The following is a 26,929-nucleotide window of genomic DNA, read 5'->3' on the forward strand; positions in this document are numbered from 1 at the left end:
GGTGGATGGGATAGCAGGCTGCCTGCTGCTTGTGCTGATCGACACATTTGCAACACAAAGACGCTGATCAAGAGGTGCGAAGGAATTTAATGTGGCTCAGCATTACGACTTCTTTTGTAGGCCTCAGGGATTCTAATGTTAAAACGCTAGTGTCATCATTGTCAAACATCTCACTGAATATGAGCTGTTTTCTGTTCTTTGAATTAGATTACTTGAAATATTATGGTTTTCGACTCTCTCGCTACGTCTCACAATTTACAAGTTTGTCTCATGTCCAGGCCATTATTTAATCGAATCTTATCCTCCTGGTTTCGATCTTGTTATGATCATTACGTTCTGTTTTCTGATTCCCTCATATTTAGTACACCTTGATTGTCCTAACTGGTCTGGTATGGCTCACAGTATAATCTCGGCCATTACTGCATGTCCACAATGCCTCCCACATAGCAGGACTTGTTAAGCTGCATGCACATCACTACTCACCTGCCCCTTTTGTCACCACCAGCTTGGGCTTGCTTCGGACACCATCTCCTTTGGTGGTGTATGCAGCGACGGAGATCGAATAAGTGGTTTCCGGCTGCAGGCCAGAAATGATCATCTCCTGAGCAAAATGAAGAAACAAACAATTAGGAAAATGCCTTGCCCTTTTTCCTACGGAATTTACCGGATTCAGTCCGCACTAAGAGCTTCATTGCCATCACTTTCATTTGGATTTTCTCAAATTTGTGAGCGATTAGATGTTCCGTGCTTCGAACGGGCAACTGTGTTAGCAGGGCATGCAAGGTAAAACTCAACCTAGTAATGACGTCCCAGAGAGCAGCATCACAAGATGAAAACCTTAGTGTGAAGTCGAACTTCGAAAAAGCGGTCAACAAAAGTAAAAAGGCAAATCAATACCTTTAGGGTAGGTGGGCTCAACCAATTAGAAAGTACAACTGTAAACCCTAAAGCCATCGAGCCGGAGAGAGCATCCGTGCCAGATTTTGACACAAATAAATGAGGTGCTCTTGAGAGGGAGCTAGAAATGTAGAGATGATTAATGGACCACGGCCGTCCTGTCATGAATTCTAAAAACGAAAAAAAAAAACAGGTGGGACCGCGCACTGGTTTTATTTACTGAATGGTGGAGGGGCGAATGAGATGTGCCTAATCTCTGTAATTGCCTGTCTCGTGAAAACAACATTCTAATCGTACTGAGTGAAACAGAAGGGAGCAGCCTACTGGAGAAAAGTTATTAGAGAGAGGAAAAAAAAAAAAAAAAGAAGAAGAAGAATAAATTAAAGCGTCCTGCAGCCCGGATGCATAGAGAGCAATAATTGGGTACTTATTTAAGTTACAGAATAACTGACACTGAACCCTTCAGGGATAACCTGCAGTGCGGATGCATAATTATTGTTAAGCATTCTGCACTAGCAAAACACTTCCCCACTCCAGAGGAATTTCTCTTGTGCATAATCAATGTGATTGCTGACACATGACCAGAGGCGAATGCCAGAACACAGGATCAGCTGGGAGCTGCCAAGTTTCACGATACGGTGTCGGGAAGCCAACGACTCTTGAGATTATTCATTCTCTTAGCCGGCACAGTCTTCATGTAAAGTCATGGCTGGGAGGAACCAACTGGACAAGGCGCCAGTCCACCTCATGATACAACAGGATATGACATATGGCACGATGGTGCAGTGGTCACCACTTCTGCCTCACAGACGTCCAGTGTCCTACATTTGAATTCTCCATCTGTTAACTGTCCCTCTTGGAGTTTGGTCTTTTCCCAACTTTAAATCTTGATATATGTACAAAGTGCAAAGCAATTCTGACTTGCATGTCTGCCTCCAGGTTTTCTGGTTTTGCTTTTATGTTGGGATGTTGGCATTAGGAAAAGTGGCTCAGTAGAAGTGTGTGAGTGAGCCCTGCAATGGAATGGCAACCTGCTCCAGGGGGCACTTCTTGCCTTGTGCTACAACCCTGATAGGTTTGAAAATTATATATTTTAAACATTAGGTAACATAACTTAACTTTAACTTCTCTTTGACATCTTGTAAGGTACAATGAGCGACATTGTGCTATAGGAAGAAATGCTGTTGCTGTTATAACACTCTGAAACTCAATTAATCCAATTCATGTTGAGAAGGTTCCAGAGTGTATCTTGGTAGCTCTGACTGACATATTATATTTTCCATCCATCCATCCATCCATGTTTCGTAACCCACTTACACAAAGTAGGCTTGCAGGACAGCTGGAGCCTATGCTAGCAATCAATGGACACAAGGAAGGAACAACACCTGGACAGGGTGCCAGTCCAGTCCAGTCCAGTCCAGTTCATATCATATCATATCATATCATATCATATCATATCATATCATATCATATCATATCATGTCATATCATATATTATCCATTCAGCCATTTTCTTAACCTGCTTATCTGAAGCAGGTTCACAGGCTAGCTTGTGCCTATTCAACAAATTATTAGGCGCAAGTCATGAACAACTCCTGAATAGGACACCAGGTCATCACATCCATCCATCCATTTTCTAACCCGCTGAATCCGAATACAGGGTCACGGGGGTCTGCTGGAGCCAATCCCAGCCAACACAGGGCACAAGGCAGGAACCAATCCTGGGCAGGGTGCCAACCCACCGCAGGACACACACAAACACACCCACACACCAAGCACACACTAGGGCCAATTTAGAATCGCCAATCCACCTAACCTGCATGTCTTTGGATTGTGGGAGGAAACCGAGTGCCGGAGGAAACCCACGAGACACGGGAGAACATGCAAACTCCACGCAGGGAGGACCCGGGAAGCGAACCCGGGTCTCCTAACTGCGAGGCAGCAGCGCTACCACTGCACCACCGTGCCGCCCGTCATCACATTATATTATATTATATTATATTATATTATATTATATTATATTATATTATATTATATTATATTATATTATATTATATTATATTATATTATCCAATCTTGAAACCCAATTATCCAGAATAGGGTTGTGGGGCAGCAGGAGCTTATCTCCAGCAATCATTGAGTAGGAACAACACTTGGATAGGGTGGCAGTCCATTGCAATATATTATATTATTCATTCCATCCGCTCATCCATCCATCTATTCTCCACACCAAGTCATCCTGAGCAGCATCGTGGGGAAGCTGAGACCTGTCCCAGCAAGCATAGGGCACAAGGCAGGAACACCCGAGGAACTGAATGCTGGTTGCAAATTGACCACACACACAACAATTCAGCAGCATTACCAATCCAACTAACCTACATGTTTTTGGAACTGAGGAAGGAAACCAGAGATCCTGATGAAAACCCATGCAGACACAGGAAGAACATGCAAACTCCATGCAGAGAAGATCCAGGACATGAACCTCAGTCTCCTTACTGTGAGACAGTAGTGCTACCACTGCACCCCTGTGCCATCCCTATATCTTATTACATGGGGAGAACATGCAAACTCCACCGGGAGCACCTGGGACACAAACCCCAGTGTCTTTATTACTACTACCATGCCACACCACCGCCCTATATTATATTATATTAGACTAGCCAACCCACGGCGTACCATACACCGCATAATCAGGCCGGTTTTTTAATGATTTTTAAGCACAGGGAGACAATTAACCTCTTTGCACAGTCCAGATGCACCTGTGACTCACGTAGACTTTGCGTCTTCCTGCAGGAGCATCTAAGAAGACGCATGTTTGTCGCGGGTGCGAATTGCTGTATGTAGCGTGTAAAACAGTTTGCTATGGTGCACGCGGTCGTGCGTCGTAACCGAAAAGTCGGTTTTTAAACACTACTTCCTTCATTGTGTTTTAAAATCAGGTGTAAAGGAATGTTTTAAGGATCCCATGGGATACCCCCCCGCAAACCGTTTTACACGCTGCATATGGCGATTCACCTCCGGCGTGGCTCCTTCCTGCATGCGCCATAGGTGTCTCACTTGTCGGCGGCTTAGTGAATCCACGCCCCTTCCGGCGTGCTTTCCATGGTTGTCTTGCCTTAGTGAATTATATATATATATAGATTATATTATTATTTTAGCCTGTCAGCATATTTCAAAGAAGAATCAAGTGTGTGTGTTTGCGTTCATGTGCGTTCGCCATTACTAAAGACAGTGAGTGAAAAGGGAAAGTGAAGCTGAATCTCCAGTAGACGGCTGTTCATGTCTAGCAGCAGTATGCAGCAAGCAATTTAAACATACTGGGAAAAAGAAAAAAAACAAACCAAAAACAATAAAACAAAATAAGCTGATGTTACAACAAAATCCCAGTTCTATTAACTTCTCCCTAGAATAACAAGTGGAGGCCATCCTGCTAATTTATGAGGTTTCAGCATTAAAACCAAGACTAAATCATGTTGCTTATGATGAGATTTGAATCGCATTTGCATTCTAGTTAATTGAACTGGGACCACCAAATAAATAAAACATGTAAATAAATAAAACAAAACCAAACCAGACAATGAGGCAAATTTTTTTAATTCTGTAGAAAAATAAAAAACTGTCAAGCTTATTAATGGAAAAGTTGGAAGCCCGTATTTTTGCATAGCCTTACAAAATGAATTTCATTTTTTTTTTTAACAGTGAATCGTACCTGATTGAAGTGTAATAAATTAGGATTACAAACATTGCATAAAGTTTTTAAATGCCCAGTTTTAACAGCAGGGGCACACACAATAGGAGGCTGTCTGGGTCATCTGTAGATGACGTGTCACTTGAAGTAGCAGGTCACAGAGTCTCAGTGAAGCTGCCATCCATGTTGGGTGCACATACTGTAGTGGTGTGACTCCCGCCTGTAAAATCCTGAGTCCAGAAATTCTATGATGGATATGACTATCAAACATCTGAGTGAGGCCACTGTGCTCAAACACGTGGTAGGCACCAAGCCAGAATGACCTCCACCCTGTCACCCACAGGTTGCGCCCCCCCCTGCTATCTGACTGAGGCTTTTCTCCACTGTCTTATGCCCATCATGGACTCAGAGGCTGGTTCGATAACATCTGCTTTTGATTTTTATTTTGTAGGCCCACCCAGATGGCGGTTAGCTTGGAGAAGGAGCTTTATGACGGCAGTGTTCAGTATTATGTTACAGCCCATTTAATCAGGATCTAAAAGTATATAAGGTGATGCAAAAATTGTGGGCAGCACTGGTTTCCACATCCATCGATCTATACTTACATACTCAGCTGTTTCATCAGTCTCCAACTAATTGGAAAGAGAGACAGTAAAAGAAAGAGAGTGGATAGGAAAAGACCGAGACAGGAAAAGACAGGGAGAGAATGAAGACAGAAAGTCAGAATGAGGCAAAAAAGGGCACCAAGTCCTAGGGGCAAGCCAGAAAATGTAATATCAGGTCACGACGGGTATTAGGGGAAACATGAGAGAATAATTGTTAGTGGGACGCTGAAATCACTCACTCCACAGAAGAAAAAGGAGGTGCCACTGTCATCCTGGCTGATTGTGTGACCCAACATTTGAAATCATTAATCATATACAAGAAATCTACTGTGGTGTGAACATTTCATTTGTACATCAGTATCATCTTCATATTTATCTCTTGTAGTTTGGGCACACAGTCAAGTGGGCAACCATATCCATCCCCACTCCAAGCCTGTCAAGCCCATTTTTCATAACTTAACATTCTCAGACTGGCGCCTCAGGGACACTCGGTAGCACTGGGCACAAAGAAGGAAACAGCTGGTCCATCGCATGGCCAATTTAGTGTCGCCCTTAGAGGACGTGGGAGGGAAAACCCAGGCAGACACAGGGAGAACATAACAAACTGCACACAGGACCTGAACCCAGGGTCCTCCGTGAGGCTTGCTACCGATAATTTATGTTATTGCTTTATTGGGCTTCTCAAATCTAAGTTGTATCTCATTCAGAAAAGAAGGTGGATCTGAAGATAAGGCAAATCCTGCCCGTCCACTTAATGGAAAACATCTTTGGATGTTATTTTTCACTCCCATGTTGTTTGTTGTGATGACTGAAACTAATTTTTAATCTTGTCCTTACAAGGATGTTGCCCAATACAATGGACTTCCATTGAAAACCCGGTCTAATAAGCCAAATCTCAAATTGCTCATGTCATATAATCCACATGTCAGACCTCAACTTCTCAAACACAAATATTCAGGCTAAAATATTGTTAAATAAACCAGTAAGCCTTCTTGTGCTCAACTCATATATTTTGAAAACAGCAGGGCTTCTTCACGGGAGGACACTCACACAATTGATCTTTTCTTCTATCCCTTCCTCCTTTTAAATCTCCCCATGTGAGCTTTGTTCTCCTCCTCTCTCAACTCCAACTCCCTGAGTGAGGTGGCTCTGTTTACATCAGAGTTGGGAGTTCATCTGGTGCTATGAAAGTACACCGAGGAAGCACTCAGAATAGGGAAACCCATTCGCTGGTGTAACTACACGAGACATGACAAGGCTGCCCAGCACGGCTACACATCACAGTGGTCGTATGAGTGTCACCTATCAACATGGTGGGCATATGCAGAATGAACAAGACATCTCTCTCTGTTCTTCCATTTCATAGTCCCATCCAAGAAAAGGAACTCCATTTATCCAGGTCGGGATATCCATTGTCACACACGTGCGAATGGGGGGACGTTGTGTGGACCAAGTAAAGGTAATTCCACGCCAGTCCAGGGTGCATTAAACCTTCTCCTGCTATCTCTACAGACCAGCCGCGGGAAAACCTATCCGAATCAAGAATGTCACATCCAGTTCCGGCGCCCAGGCTGATGTCAGAGAAACATCACTTCTGGTCAACCTACATCACTTCCTGTCTGACCATTTAAAACCTTCAGCAGTTCTGTTCTGGACTCCGTACGAACATTATCTCAATTTGAATTTAAAAGAATCCTTTGCAGCTAGGAATATTATACGGGTGGCTGCCTCAAATCTTTTTCTACGTGTGTCGAGTCTCTTCAATTTTACACCGTCTATCACTGCACAAAGAATCACTGGCTCATTCATTGGCTAGCATGGTGCTCCGCATGGTATCAATAAAAACATCAAGAGCTACACAATCAGACATTAAAAGGAAAAGAAGGGCAAGTGGAAACTTTATCAGGTGGAAAGTGGGCCTCAGATTTGTGCATATCTGAGAGGCTTACTGTACTAGGGTGTTAGCCATTATGAATGTAGTGAGTTGTCAAGCAAAATCACCCCTGTTATTGGCTAACTAAAAAGATTACAATATGCAAGCTTTCGAGGCAACTCGGACCCCTTCTTCAGGGAAGATGTATTACAGAAACTGACGTTCTCTGTGTTTCTATACACACTAGGATAGATACAACATTGGAAAACCTTTAAGTGAGTCATCTTAAATGTAAAAAATGAATAGACGTTTTCATGCTAAGATTCATTTCGCAAGACAGGAGAACAACGTATGGCCAAGATCTTTGGATAAGATGACTGTCCAAAAAAAGTCTTTTGAAGTTTCTCAAATCAATGTGGGTCTGCAGACAGGTTGTCTGGGTCAGTCTGAGAGATGCAAACAATCCTCATATCTGGCCATAAAACTCCTGTCTCTATTTATGCCATGTCACATCTCGCCTGAAGAAGGGGCCTGAGTTGCCTCGAAAGCTTGTATATTGTAATCTTTTTAGTTAGCCAATAAAAGGTGAGGTGATTATTTGAATACATAATAAGATGTCAGAAAATTGAAAGTATACCTTATGAGAAGGATTTAGTGGTGATAGTGGACATGTCACCATTAACTAACCAGGCTAAGAGAATGTTCGGTTATATAGCGCCCATATAACATAGCGGGTCTCACTACCGCCCTTTAGACCTTCCCTTTCACTCTTGCTGATACCCATTTGTCTGTCTGTTTTAAGATGGGTGCAGAATTGGCTCAGACACAGGAAGCACAGGGTGATGGTGCGAGGAACCTCATCAGAATTGGCCGATGTTAAGAGTGGTGACCAGCAGGGGTCAGTGCTTGGACTGCTGCTATTTTTAATATCTATAAATGATTTAGATAGGAATATACTGTAAGTAACAAGATGGTTATGTCTGCAGATGATACCAAGATAGGTGGATAAGCAGATAATTTGGAATTCGTTATGTCATCACAGAAGGACTTGGACAGCATACAGGCTTGGGGAGATTTGTGGACCATGAAATTTAATGTCAGTAAATGTAAAGAATTACACATCCATCCATCCATTGTCTAACCCGCTGAATCCAAATACAGGGTCACGGGGGTCTGCTGGAGCCAATCCCAGCCAACACAGGGCACAAGGCAGGAACCAATCCCGGGCAGGGTGCCAACCCACTGCAGGACACACACAAACACCAAGCACACACTAGGGCCAATTTAGAATCGCCAATCCACCTAACCTGCATGTCTTTGGATTGTGGGAGGAAACCGGGCGCCGGAGGAAACCCACGAGACACGGGAGAACATGCAAACTCCACGCAGGGAGGACCCGGGAAGCGAACCCGGGTCTCCTAACTGCGAGGCAGCAGCGCTACCACTGCGCCACCATGCCGCCCTAGAATTACACATAGGAAGTAAAAATGTGAGGTCTGAATACACAATGGGAGGTCTGAAAATCGAACGTCCACCTTATGAGAAGGATTTAGGAGTCATAGTGGACTCTATGATACCGACTTCCAGACAGTGTTCAGAAGCCATTAAGAAGGCTAACAGAATGTCAGGTTATATAGTGCCTTGATGAGTGCAGCACAAGTCACAGGAGGTTCTGCCCAATCTTTATAGCACACTGGTGAGGCCTCATCTGGAGTCCCATGTGCAGTTTTGGTCTTCAGGCTAGCAGAGTTAGAAAAGGTCCAGAGAAGAGCGACCAGGCTGATTACGGGGCTACAGGGGATGAGTTAGGAGGAAAGATTAAAAGAGCTGAGCCTTTACAGGTTAAGGAAAAGAAGATTAAGAGGAGACGCGAGTGATGTGTTTAAAATTATGAAGGGAATTAGTCCAGTGGATCGAGACGGTGACTTTAAAATGAGTTCATCAAGAACACGGGGACACAGTTGGAAACTTGTGAAGGGGAAATTTCACACAAACATTAGGAAGTTTTTCTTTAGACTGAAAACCACAGACACATAAGAGACCAAGTAGTGTGGTAGACAGTGGGACTTTATGGACCTTCAAAACTCAACTTGGTGTTACTCTGGAAGAATCAAGTGGACAGAACTGGTGAGCTTTGTTGGGCTGAATGGCCTCTTCTCGCTCAGATTGTTCTAATGTTCTAAAAGCAGAAGGTCCTGTAAAATGCACAGACCATCTCTTACAAGGACGGATTTCAGGGGGACACCAGTGGAAAGTGCTGAGTGAGACACAGTGGCTTACGCTTCATTCTTATAGTCTTCACATAGGAATTATGTGATTAAGTGACATGAAGAATTTGAGATTTTATTCATAGGCATTTTGATATTGCTGTATCTCCACTCAAACCCCATTGTGTCACTTTTTGATCTCCGTTCTCCATGAAAACACAAAGAGAAAAAATTTTCTGTCCATCACTGCAAACATCATGCGACAAGTGAGGGATGCAAAATTAATCAATCTTTGGGGGAGTATTCTTTATTGGAAATTAACAAAGACTTTGAATATCTTTTTGGCTTTTCCATTCCTTATGACCTACCTGCGCATCGGCCAGCATGACGTCCTTGATAAGGGGCAGCCCTCGTGCCTCACCGTTTTCCACACGCACGTAATGGACCTGGTAGCCACGGATTTGCCCGTGTTGGCGACTATGCAGCAGCGATCGCCAGAGGACCTTCAGGGCAGTGGAGTTCAGCACTTCCACCTCAACTTTCCGAGGAGGAGCTCCCGGCACTGCAAGAGAACAGGAAACAGAAAAAAGGCATCAGGAAAAAAGCAAATACATTAAAGCATGAGGGGAGACCATCATTTATTAATGGACTGCTAATTCTGGCAGAATCACTTTATGGGGTGCCAGGACACTGTACCAGGGCAAGTAGGTGTCTCAGATTAAACAAACCCAAATGCCTGAGGGATGTGTAGGGAAATAATACCTGGGGTAAACCTCTGAACACCGTGACAGGGCTAAGAAATGAACTCGGGTCACCAGACATCTAAAACAGGAGTGTTGATGGCCTGGTGATGGTGCACAACTGGACTGTTTTATTTTCATACATATAGGGTGGCACAGTGGTACTACTGTTGCACTGCAGTAAGTAGAACAGGGCTCGGGTACCAGATGGAGTTTGCATGTTCTCCCGGTGTCTCTATGGGTTTCCTCTAGGTATCCTCACAGATTCCGCAGACATAGTGGTTAGGTGAATTGGTGATGTTAATTGACGACTGTCCCTGGTGTGTGTGTTTGGTATGTTGGGGGCATTCACCCTATGATGGATGTCCTGTCCAGGGCTGGGTCCTGAATTACACCCTATGCTCACTGAGATAGGCTCCAGCTCCACTCCTGGATTAAGCGGGTTAGAAAATGACTTGACTGTATAATCAAAAGTATGCGGACACCTCTCCAAATTATTGAGTGCAGGGGCATGAAATCAAGCAGCTGGCCATTCTGGCAGTAGAATGATTCATACTATAGAGCTCAATGACTTTACACGTGGCATACTCGTAGGATGACACCTTTGCCACAGATCAATATGAGAAATTTCTGCTCTGCTTAATCTGCTCTGCTCAACCTGAAATGCTGCTGTTGTGAAGTGGAAATATCCAGGAGTGACAACAGCTCAACCTCGAAGTGGTAGACCATGCAGACTCAGAGAGCGGGCCGCCGAGTGCCGAAACACACAGTGTGTAAAAATGTCCTTGACTCGATTTACCTATTATATAGTGCCTTTCACATTTAGCCATCTACTTATCTATTATATAATGCCTTTCACATCAAGCAGTCTATTATATATTGCCTTTCACATCTATCTATCAATAGATTAATATATAGTACCTTTCACAATTATCTATTATATAGTACCTTTCACAACCATCTATCATGTATAGTATCTTTCACTTCTATCTACAAATCCATTAATGACATCATGTCTTTCATTTCTATCCATCTAGACTGTCCCTGTTATTAGCCTATAAATATACACCCTACAGGTTTGTGACATGTGGCACATTTTTATATATATATTACCTAACCAGTTCCCTGTTATGCAGTGTCTAGCTATTGAGGCCTTGAAAATCCTAATATCCTGGCTGATATGTGCAGAAATGATAGTGAATATTGTACATTTTCTTGTGCTAATAACAAATGATCTTCTCAACTCATTTTTTTTTCCTTTTCAATACAACAATTACTCACAGCGCAGAGGGGTAATTAAGTCCACCACATTTATAACAAAGCATGCAATCAAAGTGTTATGCATTTTGTTTTCTCAGCTAAGGTTTATGAAAAGACGCAGCAAGACTTTTATGTCAATCACTTGATCTCTCTGTCTGCCTATTACATAGCATATCTATCTATCTAATCCTGCCAAATACACTATCTATCTATCTATCTATCTATCTATCTTTAATATAGTTCCTTTCATATCTATCTATCTATAATATAGTGCCTTTCATATCTATCTATCTCTACATTATATAGTGCCTTTCATATCTATCTATCTATCTATCTATAATATAGTGCCTTTCATATCTATCTATCTATCTATCTATCTATCTATCTATCTATCTATCTATCTATCTATCTGTCTTTTATATAGTGCCTTTCATATTCTATCTATCTGTCTATCTATCTAGTGCCTTTCACACTATCTATCTATCTATTATATAGTTCCTTTCATATTCTATCTATCTATCTATTATATTGTCTAATTAATACAAGCGTAACTTGGCTTCTTATTTTGCCCCATCTGATTCAAATAGCACAGTGAATTAGACACTCATTGGCTGCGGTGGCCTCTTTACTGCATAAAACCACGGAAGAGAAATGCAGCCCCCTTGACGATCATTGATAAGCTATACATAACAGCAGGAATTTCAAAATAAAATAACATTAAACAAGCATAGCATTAAATTGGAAATGACTTCCATTACATGTGCTTAGAAGCGATTGGAGTGTTTTTGCCCCTAATAGAGATAATTAAGAAATTATTGCCAAGCATAAAATTCAATAAATTCATTCAAGTTTCATGCTTATGATTTTTAAACATTAATTTTCATCTCATTACGGAATGATCAATGCAGGGATTGATTCAATAATATGCTACAAAATGTAATAAGGTCTTAATGTCTTTATTTCTCTCTGTGATCCACATCCTTGGTGGACTTTGCTGTGCTGAAGCCGCACAAGACAACAGTGTGGGTTTATCTGTCAAAGTGAAAGGTGAGGATAAGGCGGGTGTTCACTTGTTGGATCAAACGATGCCAGTAGACACCAGCTTTGGCAGAAGGGATGTCACTTTACTGGCGCGGACAGAGGCTGATACTGTATATGTTTTTTTTGTAAGCCTTTATTTAGACCTTTTTTTATCTTTATAGGTCAGTTGCAGTGCATTATCAGCTGGGGTTGACCCTGTGTTTGTGTGGTCTTAATCTGCACTTACAGTAACAAGACTAACGTTGGGATTTAGTGCCGTTGTAGTGGGTCCAGAGCTGTGAACCAACAGCGGACCAAGACAAAGATTAAGTGTCATGGCAGGGGGCTTCTTGGAGTAGGATATGGAGAACAAAGTTGTGTACTGGCCGAGACCAACTTGTGAGCAGGTTCAGCTGACCTTTATTTTATTTTATTTTTTTATTTGGACTGAAGTATTCCGTGATACTGAATCAAACTCAATGGCATAGAGAAAGACAAGCGATGCATGGAAGTATTCATATTCACAATTTCCCCTTGGGATTAATAAAGTATTTATCTATCTATCTATCTATCTATCTATCTATCTATCTATCTATCTATCTATTATATAGTGCCTTTCATATCTATCTATCTATCTATCTATTATATAGTGCCTTTCATATCTATCTATCTATCTATCTATCTATCTATCTATCTATCTATCTATCTATCTATCTATTATATAGTGCCTTTCATATCTATCTATCTATCTATTATATAGTGCCTTTCATATCTATCTATCTATCTGTCTATCTATCTATTATATAGTGCCTTTCATATCTGTCTATCTATCTATTATATAGTGCCTTTCATATCTATCTATCTATTGCATATTATATACAAATATGGATCAACACATATTTAATAATTAACCTTCAATAAAAAGATGTTGGCGTCCTTAACCAACTGGCGAGGCACTACTTCCTTTTTTCATATGATGTGGGTGCACATGCATAAAACACATCTTGTTTTCGCCAACATAAAAAGTCAATTTTCAACTGTGTCCGTTTCTCCTAACCTAATCCCAGCACTTTATTGCACTCATTCAGCAATTAGGGCACCTAGCGGGAAGGAAGCAACTTTTGTTAGCCATTAGTAGAGACATTCTGTTAATACACAAGTCATCTGTGATGCCAAGATGAGACCGACAAACGTCAAGGCTGGTGGCCTGGGTCAACCCGTGATTTGTTTATTTTGAAGGAAAGTAACTTTGACAGATGTGATGGTGCAGTATGTGGTGGCAGGTTTGTTGGGGAGGTAACTGGCTGAACACTCTGTGTTTCACATGACCAGTACTATTCATTGTAACAGCAATCATGTCATTACGTGTGCCAGGATATAGAGGCTACCCGCCTTTCTACAACCCCCAGAACTCAGAGAAGAGGAGCTGTAATGGCACCAGTGCTCTTATGCATTAAGTTGCTTAGCACAGCACAGGCTCCTCAACTGCATGTGTCGGTGTCTCAGGGTGTCAGGTGGGAGGCTCTTCTACCAGCCAAACAACTTCTGCAGCATTGTGGTCGCCATTGAATGAGGCTAATGTGCATGATCCACATGTAGTTGTTTTAGGACAATGTTTGAGGCGTGTTCACAAACGAATGTGATTTATAAAAGGTACTGAAAATGGCCTAGAAATGGCCGACCACCAGGTTTTACAAATCTGATTTTTTATGATGTATACATTATCCTCTTTGTTGGTGCATGCATATGTTCATGGACAAATCCATGCAAAGTTTTATATAGGACATCCTTGAGGAGAACTGATCAGAAATGAGCTGACCAGCAAGAATCGAATGGGTGTACCGTCTGCAACTACACATCTGTTGGAATATTTGATCGTTCAAACAACCTGGACATGAACAGGCCATTCAGCCCAACAAAGCTCACCCATCCTGTACACTTAATTGTTCTAAAATAACATCAAGTCGAGTTTTGAAAGTTCAACTGTCTACCACACAGTGTCTGTGGCTCTCTGTGTGATGAAAAACTTCCTAATCATGTCAAGTTTCCAACTGATGAACTCATTTTAAAATCACTGTCTTGATCCACTGGACTAATTCCCTTCATCATTTTAAACACGTCGGTCAGGTCTCCTCTTAATCTCCTTTTACTTAACCTGTAGAGGCTCAGCTCTTTTCATCTTTCTTCATAACTCATCCCCTGTAGCCCTGGACTCAGCCTAGTCGCTCTTCTCTGGACCTTCTCTTGTGCTGTTATGTCCTTTTTGTAGCCTGGAGACCCAAACTGCACACAGGACTCCAGATGAGGCCTCACTAGTGTGTTATAAATGATGAACAGAACCTCCTGTGACTTGTACTCCACACATCAAGGCGCTATATAACCTAATATCCTATTAGATGTTGGGATCATTTCTGTCCTCTGCTTAGACACAGACAGTGACCAGTCTACTATAACTCCCAGGTCCTTCTCAATGGAGACCACAACTGTGCCCAGTACTCCTGATGAGGCCTCACCAGTGTGTTATAAAGCCTGTGCAGAACCTCCTGTGACTTGTACTCCACATGTCAAGGCGCTATATAACCTGACATTCTGTTAGCCTTCATAGTGGCTTCTGAACACTGTCGGTAAGTCGATTTCTTAGAGTTCACATCAGACTCCTAATTTCTTCTCATAAGGTGGACTCTCGATTTTCAGACCTCCCATTGTGTATTCAAACCTCACATTTTTACTTCCTATGTCTAATACTTTACATTTACTGACATTAAATGGTTAAAAGGCTCAGCTCTTTTAATCTTCCCTCCTAACTCATCCCCTATAGCCCCGTAATCAGCCTGGTCGCTCTTCTTTGGACCTTCTCTTGTGCTGTTATGTCCTTTTTGTAGCCTGAAGAGCAAAACTGCGCACAGGACTCCAGATGAGGCCTCACCAGTGTGTTATAAAGCCTGAGCAGAACCTCCTGTGACTTGAACTCCACACATCAAGGCGCTATATAACCTGACATTCTGTGAGCCTTCTTAATGTCTTCTGAACACTTTCTGGTAGTTGATGGTGTTGAGTCCAGTACGACTCCTAAATCCTTCTCATAGGGTGGGCCTCCCCTCGTGTATTCAAACCTCACATTTTTACTTCCTATTTGTAATACTTTACATTCACTTACAGTAGTACATTACATTTCATCTGTCACAAATCTTCACAGTCCTGATTGTTGTCCAAGCATCTCTGTGATGATTCAGTGGATTCCAGATTATCTGCCAATCTACCTATCCTGGTATTATCTGAAAAACTTAACCAACTTGCTCTTTATATTCCTATCCAAATCATGTATATATATTAAAAATAGTAGCAGGCTTAGCACTGCCCCCTGCTGGTCAGCACTCTTAACATCGGCCGATTCTGATGAGGTTCCTCGCACCATCACCCTCTGCTTCTGGTGTCTGAGCCAATTCTGCACCCATCTATGGCACACCCTGAACTGCCACTTCTTTTAGTTTGATGCCTACCCTCTTATGTGGCACCTTATCAAACGCTTTCTGAAAGTCCAGATCAATAAGCTCCACTTTGATTGTATCCTTTTGTTGCTTCCTCATAGAATTCCAGCATATTAGTAAAACACGACGTCCCTTTTCTGAGCCCATGCTGACCATTCAGTAAAACGCTGGCTGTTCAATATACAGGGTGGGCCATTTATATGGATACACCTTAATAAAATGGGAATGGTTGGTGATATTAACTTCCTGTTTGTGGCACATTAGTATATGTGAGGGGGAAAACTTTTCAAGATGGGTGGTGACCATGGTGGCCATTTGGAAGTCAGCCATTTTGGATCCAACTTTTGTTTTTTCAATAGGAAGAGGGTCATGTGACACATCAAACTTATTGGGAATTTCACAAGAAAAACAATGGTGTGCTTAGTTTTAACGTCACTTTATTCTTTCATGAGTTATTTACAAGTTTCTCTTTGTTTACAGCCATTGATATGTCGCAGAGGTTAACATGTGAGGAGCGGATAGAAATTGTGCTGATATCTGGTGAACACAGTAACCAGGTCATTGCAACAGATTTCAATGCAAGACACCCTACGAGACCACCCATCTCCCATGCTACAGTTAGCAAACTGCTTGCTAAGTTTCGTGAAACTGGTTCAGTGTTGGATTTGCCAAAATGTGGACGCATGAAAACTGTCACTAATGAAGAAACATCAGTGGCTGTCCTAGCTTCATTCAGCAAGAGCCCACAGTGTAGCACTCGCCGCATGTCACTGGAGAGTGGCATTAGTTGAACATCCCTTCGGCGGATATTAGCTACTCACAAATGGCACCCTTACAAACTCCAGCTACTGCAGCATCTCAACGAGGATGACCCAGATCGGGCACTGAATTTGCAGAATGGGCAAAACAAAATTGGAACAGGACCCTCAGTTTACGCAGAAGATTTTGTTCAGTGATGAGGCAAACTTTTATGTGAATGGTGAAGTTAACAAACAAAACCACCGCTATTGGTCTGACACTAACCCACATTGGATAGATCCCTCCAAGACTGTTGGAACAAAAAATTGATGGTATGGTGTGGTATATGGGGTACAAAGATAGTGGGGCCATTCTTCATCAATGGAAACCTCAAGGCCACTGGATATGCGAAATTGCTACATGATGATGTGTTTCCCTCTTTATGCACTGAAGCTGGCACGTTCCCTGAGTTTTTCCAGCAAGATGGTGCACCACCACATTATGGGTGTCAGGTCCGAGCATTCCTAGATGAACAGTTTCCTGGAAAGTGGATTGGTCGTCGTGGGCCAGTTGAATGGCCCCCAAGGTCTCCCGATCTGACCCCTTAGACTTTTATCTTTGGGGTCATCTGAAGGCAATTGTCTATGCTGTGAAGATACGAGATGTGCTGCACCTGAAACTACGGATACTGGAAGCCTGTGCTAGCATTTCTCCTGCGGTGTTGCTATCAGTGTGTGAAGAGCGGGAGAAGAGGGTTGCATTGACAATCCAACACAATGGGCAGCACATTGAACACATTTTATAAGTGGTCAGAAACTTGTAAATAACTCATGAAAGAATAAAGTTACGTTAAAACCAAGCACACCATTGTTTTTCTTGTGACATTCCCAATAAGTTTGATGTGTCACATGAGCCTCTTCCTATTGAATAAACAAAAGTTGGATCCAAAATGGCCGACTTCCAAATGGCCACCATGGTCACCACCCATCTTGAAAAGTTTCCCCCCTCACATATACTAATGTGCCACAAACAGGAAGTTAATATCACCAACCATTCCCATTTTATTAAGGTGTATCCATATAAATGGCCCACCCTGTATAACTTTGCTTTTATATAGCACTAGTTGTAATAGAATTTGTTGTCTATAAGCATTCCATATTTAAATGTGTACCCTTATTTACACCGTTATTATCTAGTTTTACACACATAAATCAGACCTGACTGTCTGGTGAGAGTATGGGATTTGAGACATTCTGCTAAGGTGTGAATAATAAAGAATATAAAGAGAGAAAATAAGTTGACAAAACAGCAGCCCTGCTCGCCTTTCATGCTTTTTAACCATCGACTTTTTACAAACTGGGTCATTGGGAGCAGACGCAACAGGCATACAGTAGGACCCGCTTCTCGATGATATACAGCATTATGTAGGCATTGGCTCCTTTTGTATTTACACAAAGGGGACCGTTTACTACGTCCCTAGGATTACGCCTTGGAAGAACACTCTCTCCGATGAATACAGATCCCCGAGCTACCAAAAAAGAAGGAACACGGATTAAGAAATATGGAAAGAGTAATTGGAAAAAAAAAAAACAACGAAATGCCTTTCACGGCAGAAAAAGAGAAAAAGAGAAGGGCATTCCTGCTGCCTTGGACACGTCAATCAGTTGGCCTCCATTGTGAAAACAGCAGTACGAAACACAAAGTGGGAGCCGTGTTGTCATTTATAAGGGCAGTTTAATTATCTCAGCTTGTACAAAGCTGGGTAAAGCATGTTAGGGACGTCCCAGCGGAGAAAGGAAATGAAATGAGATTTTGTCGGAGCCGCGGAGGCCAGGCTATCGGCAGCCCTAAGGGAAGCTGGGCTTACAGGGGCGCTAAACAGGCCGTCAGCCAGCTTCGCTTTAATGATAAATATATCAATCACTTCTGGTGGAGGGGGAAGCTCTTGTCTTTGGAACTGATAAGACTAGCTGGGAAAAAGAGCATAGGCCCACGCGCGTGACAAGTCATGCCTGAGCCCTTTCAGAACTCTCTTCTTGATGCAAAGTGGGAATTGCTGGTGAACAGATCAAAGAGCGTGAAGAATTTTTAGTAAGATACCGAGGAAAAGGCTCAGGGAGTGAAAGTCCACGGTTATTTGTTGTCGTCGAGGGAATTTCCCTTTCAGTTTTTTTTATTTTTGAGAGGCGTTAGTGGATAGCAAGTGAAAAGACTGGCTAATGTGATGGCTTTCACAGTCGGAGGGCCTTTTTATTACCTGGATAACAAAAACGTTGGGTTTTTATAGGGCAGAAGTAGTTTAGCTTGTGTCCAATGAACTGTGTCTGTGTTATGCGTATCCCATCAGTTCATTTTATTTTATATGAAGTCTCTTTTTTATTGTGCTAATAAATCAAATAACAGCATGTACAACACAGTTCAGTCGAAAATATCATTCAATACAACAAATACAGCAAATATTTGCATTCCAAACTGAGCCTTCAAGACCCTTCTGCTATGAGCTTCAGAGACCTGATTGAAAAATCAAGAGTGGTCTCCCCTGGACTTTCTTACATAGTCTGATATGGGGATGGATATTTGAGGAGTAAACCACAAGACAAGGATTATATTTTTATATCATGTACATTCAGTAAAACGCTAACCCTAACCCATCAACAACAAATCAAATTAACTCTTTCAGGACGGATGTTGACTTTTGTCTCAATTCAGGGGTAGAGAACAGTAATCAGTTGTACACTGTAACAAAACTCGCCATTATATTTTAGTTTGACTCTCTTTAAAGTTAGCGATTTCCTGCGCATGCATGAGTAGCAAAGAGCAAACAACACTTCAAATGATATCGACATCTGGTGAAATACCAAAGCGAATGTGCAAAACAAAATACTCTGTAGACGATATTTTATGTATCATATCGTAGATTTTAATGTAAGTGGTCTGGAGATCGAAAATGAAAGTGAAGGACCAGCATAAGCTGATCGTGGTGCTGAACATGTCCGTGTAGCTAATGCACCTACACCAACGTTGACCTGGGAGGACCACCTCTTATGATGACAAGAGGTACAAACCATATTGCATCACACTGCTACTGGTACTGCTGTGCGTATTCCTGCTGGTCATCGAGCTGCCCCAGCGCAGCCGCTCCTGTTTTATGCTGATTTATGTGTGAAACCATTGCTTTGTGTGCTTTTCAGAAATCTGGAAGAATATTCAGCCCTCAAAGAGTTAATAATATATTGTAAAAGTAAGGTTGCGTGGAGTTTGCATGTCCCACAGTCCAAAGACATGCAGGTTAGGTGGATTGGCGATTCTACATTGGCCCTAGTGTGTGCTTGGTGTGTGGGTGTGTTTGTGTGTGTCCTGCGGTGGGTTGGCACCCTGCCCTGGATTGGTTCCTGCCTTGTGCCCTGTGTTGGCTGGGATTGGCTCCTGCAGACCCCTGTGACCCTGTATTTGGATTCAGCGGGTTAGAAAATGGATGGATGGATGGATGGAAGGTTGAATAAATATGACTCTTCAGCTACATGAATAATAGGTAAAGCACCACTTTCGATTTGCGGAAATAGTCCAAAAGTTGATAGAAATCTACGCTAAATACCCAATATTTGTATCCAAAATTTGGTTGACCTAAGTGAAAGCGTACTCAAGATATCGTGCTTACATTTACAGTGGTGTGAAAAACTATTTGCCCCCTTCCTGATTTCTTATTCTTTTGCATGTTTGTCACACAAAATGTTTCTGATCATCAAACACATTTAACCATTAGTCAAATATAACACAAGTAAACACAAAATGCAGTTTTTAAATGATGGTTTTTATTATTTAGGGAGAAAAAAAAATCCAAACCTACATGGCCCTGTGTGAAAAAGTAATTGCCCCCTTGTTCAAAAACAACCTAACTGTGGTGTATCACATCTGAGTTCAATTTCCGTAGCCACCCCCAGGCCTGATTACTGCCACACCTGTTTCAATCAAGAAATCACTTCAATAGGAGCTGCCTGACACAGAGAAGTCGACCAAAAGCACCTCAAAAGCCAGACATCATGCTAAGATTCAAAGAAATTCAGGAACAAATGAGAACAGAAGTCATTGAGATCTATCAGTCTGGTAAAGGTTATAAAGCCATTTCTAAAGCTTTGGGACTCCAGCGAACCACAGTGAGAGCCATTATCCACAAATGGCAAAAACATGGAACAGTGGTGAACCTTCCCAGGAGTGGCCGACCGACCAAAATTACCCCAAGAGCGCAGAGACGACTCATCCGAGAGGTCACAAAAGACCCCAGGACAACGTCTGAAGAACTGCAGGCCTCACTTGCCTCAATTAAGGTCAGTGTTCACGACTTCACCATAAGAAAGAGACTGGGCAAAACGGCCTGCATGGCAGATTTCCAAGACGCAAACCACTGTTAAGCAAAAGAACATTAGGGCTCGTCTCAATTATGCTAAGAAACATCTCAATGATTGCCAAGACTTTTGGGAAAATACCTTGTGGACTGATGAGACAAAAGTTGAACTTTTGGAAGGCAAATGTCCCGTTACATCTGGCGTAAAAGGAACACAGCATTTCAGAAAAAGAACATCATACCAACAGTAAAATATGGTGGTGGTAGTGTGATGGTCTGGGGTTGTTTTGCTGCTTCAGGACCTGGAAGGCTTGCTGTGATAGATAGATGGAACCATGAATTCTACTGTCTACCAAAAAATCCTGAAGGAGAATGTCCGGCCATCTGTTCTTCAACTCAAGCTGAAGCGATCTTGGGTGCTGCAACAGGACAATGACCCAAAACACAGCAGCAAATCCACCTCTGAATGGCTGAAGAAAAACAAAATGAAGACTTTGGAGTGGCCTAGTCAAAGTCCTGACCTGAATCCAATTGAGATGCTATGGCATGACCTTAAAAAGGCGATTCATGCTAGAAAACCCTCAAATAAAGCTGAATTACAATTCTGCAAAGATGAGTGGGCCAAAATTCCTCCAGAGCCTGTAAAAGACTCACTGCAAGTTATCGCAAACGCTTGATTGCAGTTATGGCTGCTAAGGGTGGCCCAACCAGTTATTAGGTTCAGGGGGCAATTACTTTTTCACACAGGATCATGTAGGTTTGGATTTTTTTTTCTCCCTAAATAATAAAAACCATCATTTAAAAACTGCATTTTGTGTTTACTTGTGTTATATTTGACTAATGGTTAAATGTGTTTGATGATCAGAAACATTTTGTGTGACAAACATGCAAAAGAATAAGAAATCCTGAAGGGGGAAAATAGTTTTTCACACCACTGTATCTACACACAGATAGACACAGACAGGCACACAGACGTAATTCCAAAAATGGCATTTTCGGACTCAGGGAGGTCTAAAACGTCAAGATTAATCAAAATCTCGACATCAAATTTTTGGACGACAACAATACCTTCCCTATATTTCATATAAAAGAAAGTAAAAAAATGGCTGAGAAAAACGCTTTTTGTTGGAATTGGAGATGGGAGAAACCAAACTCTAAGAGGAGCTTGAAATACCGAGAAAATCCTCAGAAAATTGTCAGGGATAAATGAATTCATAATGTCAAACAAATCCAAAAGATCATAGCCAAAAAGAACATTCAATTGCGCACCACAACCCTAATGCTAACCGAAAACTTGTAGTCCAAAATTAGTAACGTTAATTCCTTCTTCTAGCCTCACAACGATTCTGCCTTTGTGAAAACTCTAAATCATTACAGTCGAAAATACTGTAGTAACAACCAAAATGCAAGACAAGAATTTAAAGTTAAAAATTCAGGTTTTATAGATCGACTTGTTTTTTAATGAAATTGAAAGCAAAGGTTGAGTTATCTGCAATCTCAGGTGAGAAATGGATGTCATGGCAACATTTTCACCTGTGACGCTGTTGACGGTAAAAGTTGTGACGTCTGAGATCACGCCCACCGATACTGGGAGCCATGGAACCGCCAACGTATAAAACAAGATGGTGTCAGAAAGAGTGCAAAGCCATTTCAACAGCTGTAAATTAACACTAAATACAAAAATTGAATTTTTCACACAGTCATGGACACTGGGCACGGACTGGCATTGCAATCGGGATGGTTCAAGGTTCTTTCCCCAGTTTAACAGAATAGGGGGAGACTAATCACATGGACTCTTTGCTCCCATGATACAATATGTGGAAGTCTTCCTGGGCTACGGTGCCTGCATGGATAACTGCAGTGCAGGCTGGGAATTGTAGTTCTGTGAGGCAGCCCCGTTGTGGGTAATGGGTGTCACCAGGGGGAGCTGCAGGAACAGATCGCCCCCACTTTTTGGAACTTCCGCTAACCCAGAAGCACTTAAAAGAGCCGGTATAAAAGAAGCCATGTGTCCTGTATGGGTAGTCAGAGTCAGGAGGAGAGTGGATGGGACAACGTGGGAGGTGTGGAAGGAGACAAGAAGAGTTTGTATGGTACGGAGTTGGAGGTTCTGTAAGAATATCTTAAGTCTGAACTCAAGTCTGTGATGTGTAGTTATGTCAGGGGGATTGTGGTGCTGCTACGCCCCTTACTGGTCACAACACATACTTAACATATTTAATGTTTAGTAAAAATATTAAATAGGAGTTAGCTTATAGCAGACAAGAAGTGATTTCAGGTTTGTCCCTTACAGGCTTCTATGTCACTGATGATTAAAACCAATGAAATTTTGAAACACAAATTCCTTACCATCTTCGTCAGTTCGGACGATTATGGGAGCGCTCTCAGGTCCAGGTCCAACTTCAGTATAGGCCACCATGCTGACCCGGTATTCGGTCCACTTCTCCAAGCCTTCAAGGAAGATCTCATTGATGAATGGGGAGATGTCCTTCACTTCCTTGACGCTGGTCCCTTCTCCATCCAGTGCCTGGTAGCGCACGCTATACCTCGTCAGCAAGCCATTTTGGTGCTCGGCTGGGGGAGGTTTCCAACTTACCCGTATGGTGGTAGAACTTGAACTTGAACACTTAATGTCTTGAGGGGGAGCGGAAGGTTCTGGTTGAGGGGAATGGGAGGAAGGAGGAAGGGTAAAAAAAAGAAGATGGGAGAGATAAAAAAAAGAAAATGATAAAAAACTAAAGAAAAAAAAGGAGACCAAAACTGGATTCTGGTTTAGGACAGAAAATAAATTAAGGAAAAAATAATAATAAGTAACAATAAGGAGTAAAAGAATAATACATAACTGCAACGTAAAGTTCAAATTAAAGAAATGTGAAATGTGATTTTTTCAAAAGAAGGGAAGAAGCCAGGAGTTGTAGAATAATCGGCTGTCCAATCATTTACGAATCGTTGCTGACAAAAAGCGAAAATCTTTACCTCTGCCTTTCCAAACCTGAACTTACGCCAATATCTGGACACTATATATACATACAGTATATTGCATATCCTTTTGACAATGTATTTGAAAAACATTACAATGGAAGAGACATACCAATCTTTTTTCTTTTAACAGCACATTCCTCTAGACAGAGCACAGGAGAGAGACCATTTGTTGCACGTTGGTTAAAGAGAGTTTCACTGCGCTCTGTACACGTGACAATGCGATTACTAATACTGCAATGGCGACCTGTTAAAGATAACAACATTAACCCAATTCATTTGTTGTCGCTTAGGCGTGTCTCAGATTTACCGTATGTCTGTCACACATTTATTCATTTCTTATTCAATTTTTCCCTTGGCAGGGTTATTTATTTCCCTAAATACAGAATTCCTAGTGTGTGTCAGAGATGCGTCCAGCTGTAGACCTCCACAGCTCCGTGCTTCAGTAGCAGGGCAGCCAACTGGATTTCAGGTTTCTGTCATTCGGTTTACTCGACTTGAGTCCCTCAACCCAAATCTTCACCATAACTGACAAATATAATATAAAGTGACAACCTCCTCAATGGAGTCGATCTCTGGAGATCCACAGCTAGAGTCTATTGGTTACTTTAGTATTTATGGTTATACTATAGGGTGGCACGGTGGCGCAGTGGGTAACGCTGCTGCCTCACAGTTAGGAGACCCAGGTTCGCTTCGCAGGTCCTCCCTGTGTAGAGTTTGCATGTTCTCCTCGTGTCTGCGTGGGTTTCCTCCCACAGTCCAAAGACATGCCGGTTAGGTGTAGTGGCGATTCTAAATTGTCCCTAGTATGTACTTGGTGTGTGTGTGTGTGGTGTGCGTGCCCTGCGGTGGGCTGGCACCCTGCCTGGGGTTTGTTTCCTGCCTTGCGCCCTGTGTTGGCTGGGATTGGCTCCAGCAGACCCCCCCTGACCCTGTAGTTTGAACCTTGAACCTTTTGATGGAGCATACGAACACCCTGAATACAATCATGAAAACTGACTTCTCCAACCTTAGAACTGAAATTGCCAGTTTAATTCCTTAAAGCAGGAACATCTTTCCAGCTTTGATCTTTCACCAAGTTCCGCCAAACCCTCGGTTCCAAGTTCGGCTGGGCGTTTGTTCGTTTTAAACGACTATTTTTAAATGAATCAGGTGAATGGATCCATAAGCACGTCAACGAGTCAGTTCAGTGGAGCTCAATGGGACTAGTGTCCTATGTGACGTCATCACTGTCTTCCATTTCGCTGCCTCTGCCCGCTGGTTTATTTGTAAAGCGCATGTGCAAGAACCACCTGACTTCTGAGTCTCGACTCATTTTATACATGAACAAGTTACTACCTGAGAATACGTCTAACGATTCTCTTTTATTGGATTTGTGAATGAATCATTACATAGTTCTCTTTCACAAGTGTTTCTGTAATGTAACATCTTATTTTAATTATTCATCTTGAATGTGTTATCATGCTTTGTGCATGAAAACAGGGCAATGACATATGTATTATATCTACTCTCTCTATATATATATATATATATATACTCAGCAAAAAAAGAAACGTCCCTTTTTCAGGACTGTGTATTTCAACAATAATGTTTTAAAAATCCAAATAACTTTACAGATCTTCATTGTAAAAGGTTTAAACAATGTTTTCCATGCATGTTCAATTAACCCTAATCAATGAATTAACATGCACCTGTGGAATGGTCGTTAAGACCTTAACAGCTTACAGAAAGTAGGCATTTAAGGTCACAGTTCTAAAAACGCAGGACACTAAAGAGACTTGTCTACCAACTGTGAAAAACACCCAAAGATAGATGCCCAGGGTCCCTGCTCATCTGCGTGAACGTGCATTAGGCATGCTGCAGGGAGGCATGAGGACTGCTGATGTGGCTAGACTAATAAATTGCCATGTCCGCACTGTGAGACGCCTAAGACAGCGCTACAGGGAGACAGGAAGGACAGCTGATCATCCTCGCAGTGGAAGACCACGTGTAACAACACCTGCACAGGATCGGTACATCCGAATATCACACCTGCGTGACAAGTACAGGATGGCCACAACAACTGCCCGAGTCACACCAGGAACACACAATCCCTCCATCGGTGCTCAGACTGTCCGCAATAGGCTGAGAGAGGCTGGACTGAGGGCTTGTAGGCCTGTTGTAAGGCAGGTCCTTACCAGACATCACCAGCAACAACGCCGCCTATGGGCACAAACCCACCTTCGCTGGACCAGACAGGAGTGGCAAAAGTGCTCTTCACTGATGAGTCACGGTTTTGTCTCACCAGGGGTGATGGACGGATTCGTGTTTATCGTCGAAGGAATTGAGCACGTCTGGGACCTGTTGGATCGCAGGGTGAGGGCTAGGGCTATTCCCCCCAGAAATGTCCAGGAACTTGCAGGTGCCTTGGTGGAAGAGTGGGGTAACATCTCACAGGAAGAACTGACAAATCTGGTCCAGTCCATGAGGAGGAGATGCACTGCAGTACTTCAAGCAGCTGGTGGCCACACCACATACTGACTGGTACTTTGGATTTTGAGCCTCCCTTCATTCAGGGACACATTGTGAAACATTTTTAGTTTATGTCTTATGGTGTTGACTCTTTTAGTGTTCATACAAATATTTACAAATTAAGTTTACTGAAAGTAAAAACAGTTGAAAGTCAGAGGACGTTTCTTTTTTTGCTGAGTATACATATATATAAAATCCTAAGGCTAAAAGTGGAACGATTTTGTGCAACAAATTTATGTGACGTTTTTATGTCACGCTTTGTCATGTCGGGCTTATATAAAAACCTACATATATATATTTGGTATCATCCTTTTCAGAATTTATTGAACTTTAATGTGATGTTGTTAGATATTCTGTTTTTAAATTACAAACTAAAAAAATATCAAGAACTCACGTCCCGCAAGACAGGACTTTGTGCCAAGAGATTTAACCGGGCCTGGGGCCGGAAATAAAAGACAAAGATTAGGATAGCTGCTGTACAGGCTTTTGAATGTTCAAAGCGCCGCACGAGATGCAGATCACACGGTACGGCAGCAGCACCAAGCCAGCAGCTGATTGAGCAAAGAGGAGGTAAAAAAATA

At 42.2% G+C, this 26,929-nt stretch overlaps 1 protein-coding gene across 1 annotated transcript in view; it reads right to left on the minus strand.

The window, feature by feature from the left end:
• Positions 1-26,929, minus strand: part of ptprsa (protein tyrosine phosphatase receptor type Sa) — a 536,941-nt gene that overhangs the window by 167,051 nt on the left and 342,961 nt on the right. The window contains 4 exon segments of the mRNA XM_039767107.1: positions 484-601; positions 5,191-5,217; positions 9,639-9,832; positions 23,208-23,513. Coding sequence (XP_039623041.1) covers positions 484-601; positions 5,191-5,217; positions 9,639-9,832; positions 23,208-23,513 — 645 coding nt within the window.

The sequence above is a fragment of the Polypterus senegalus genome, chromosome 10 (genome assembly GCF_016835505.1).
Source record: "Polypterus senegalus isolate Bchr_013 chromosome 10, ASM1683550v1, whole genome shotgun sequence".
NCBI lineage: Eukaryota > Metazoa > Chordata > Cladistia > Polypteriformes > Polypteridae > Polypterus > Polypterus senegalus.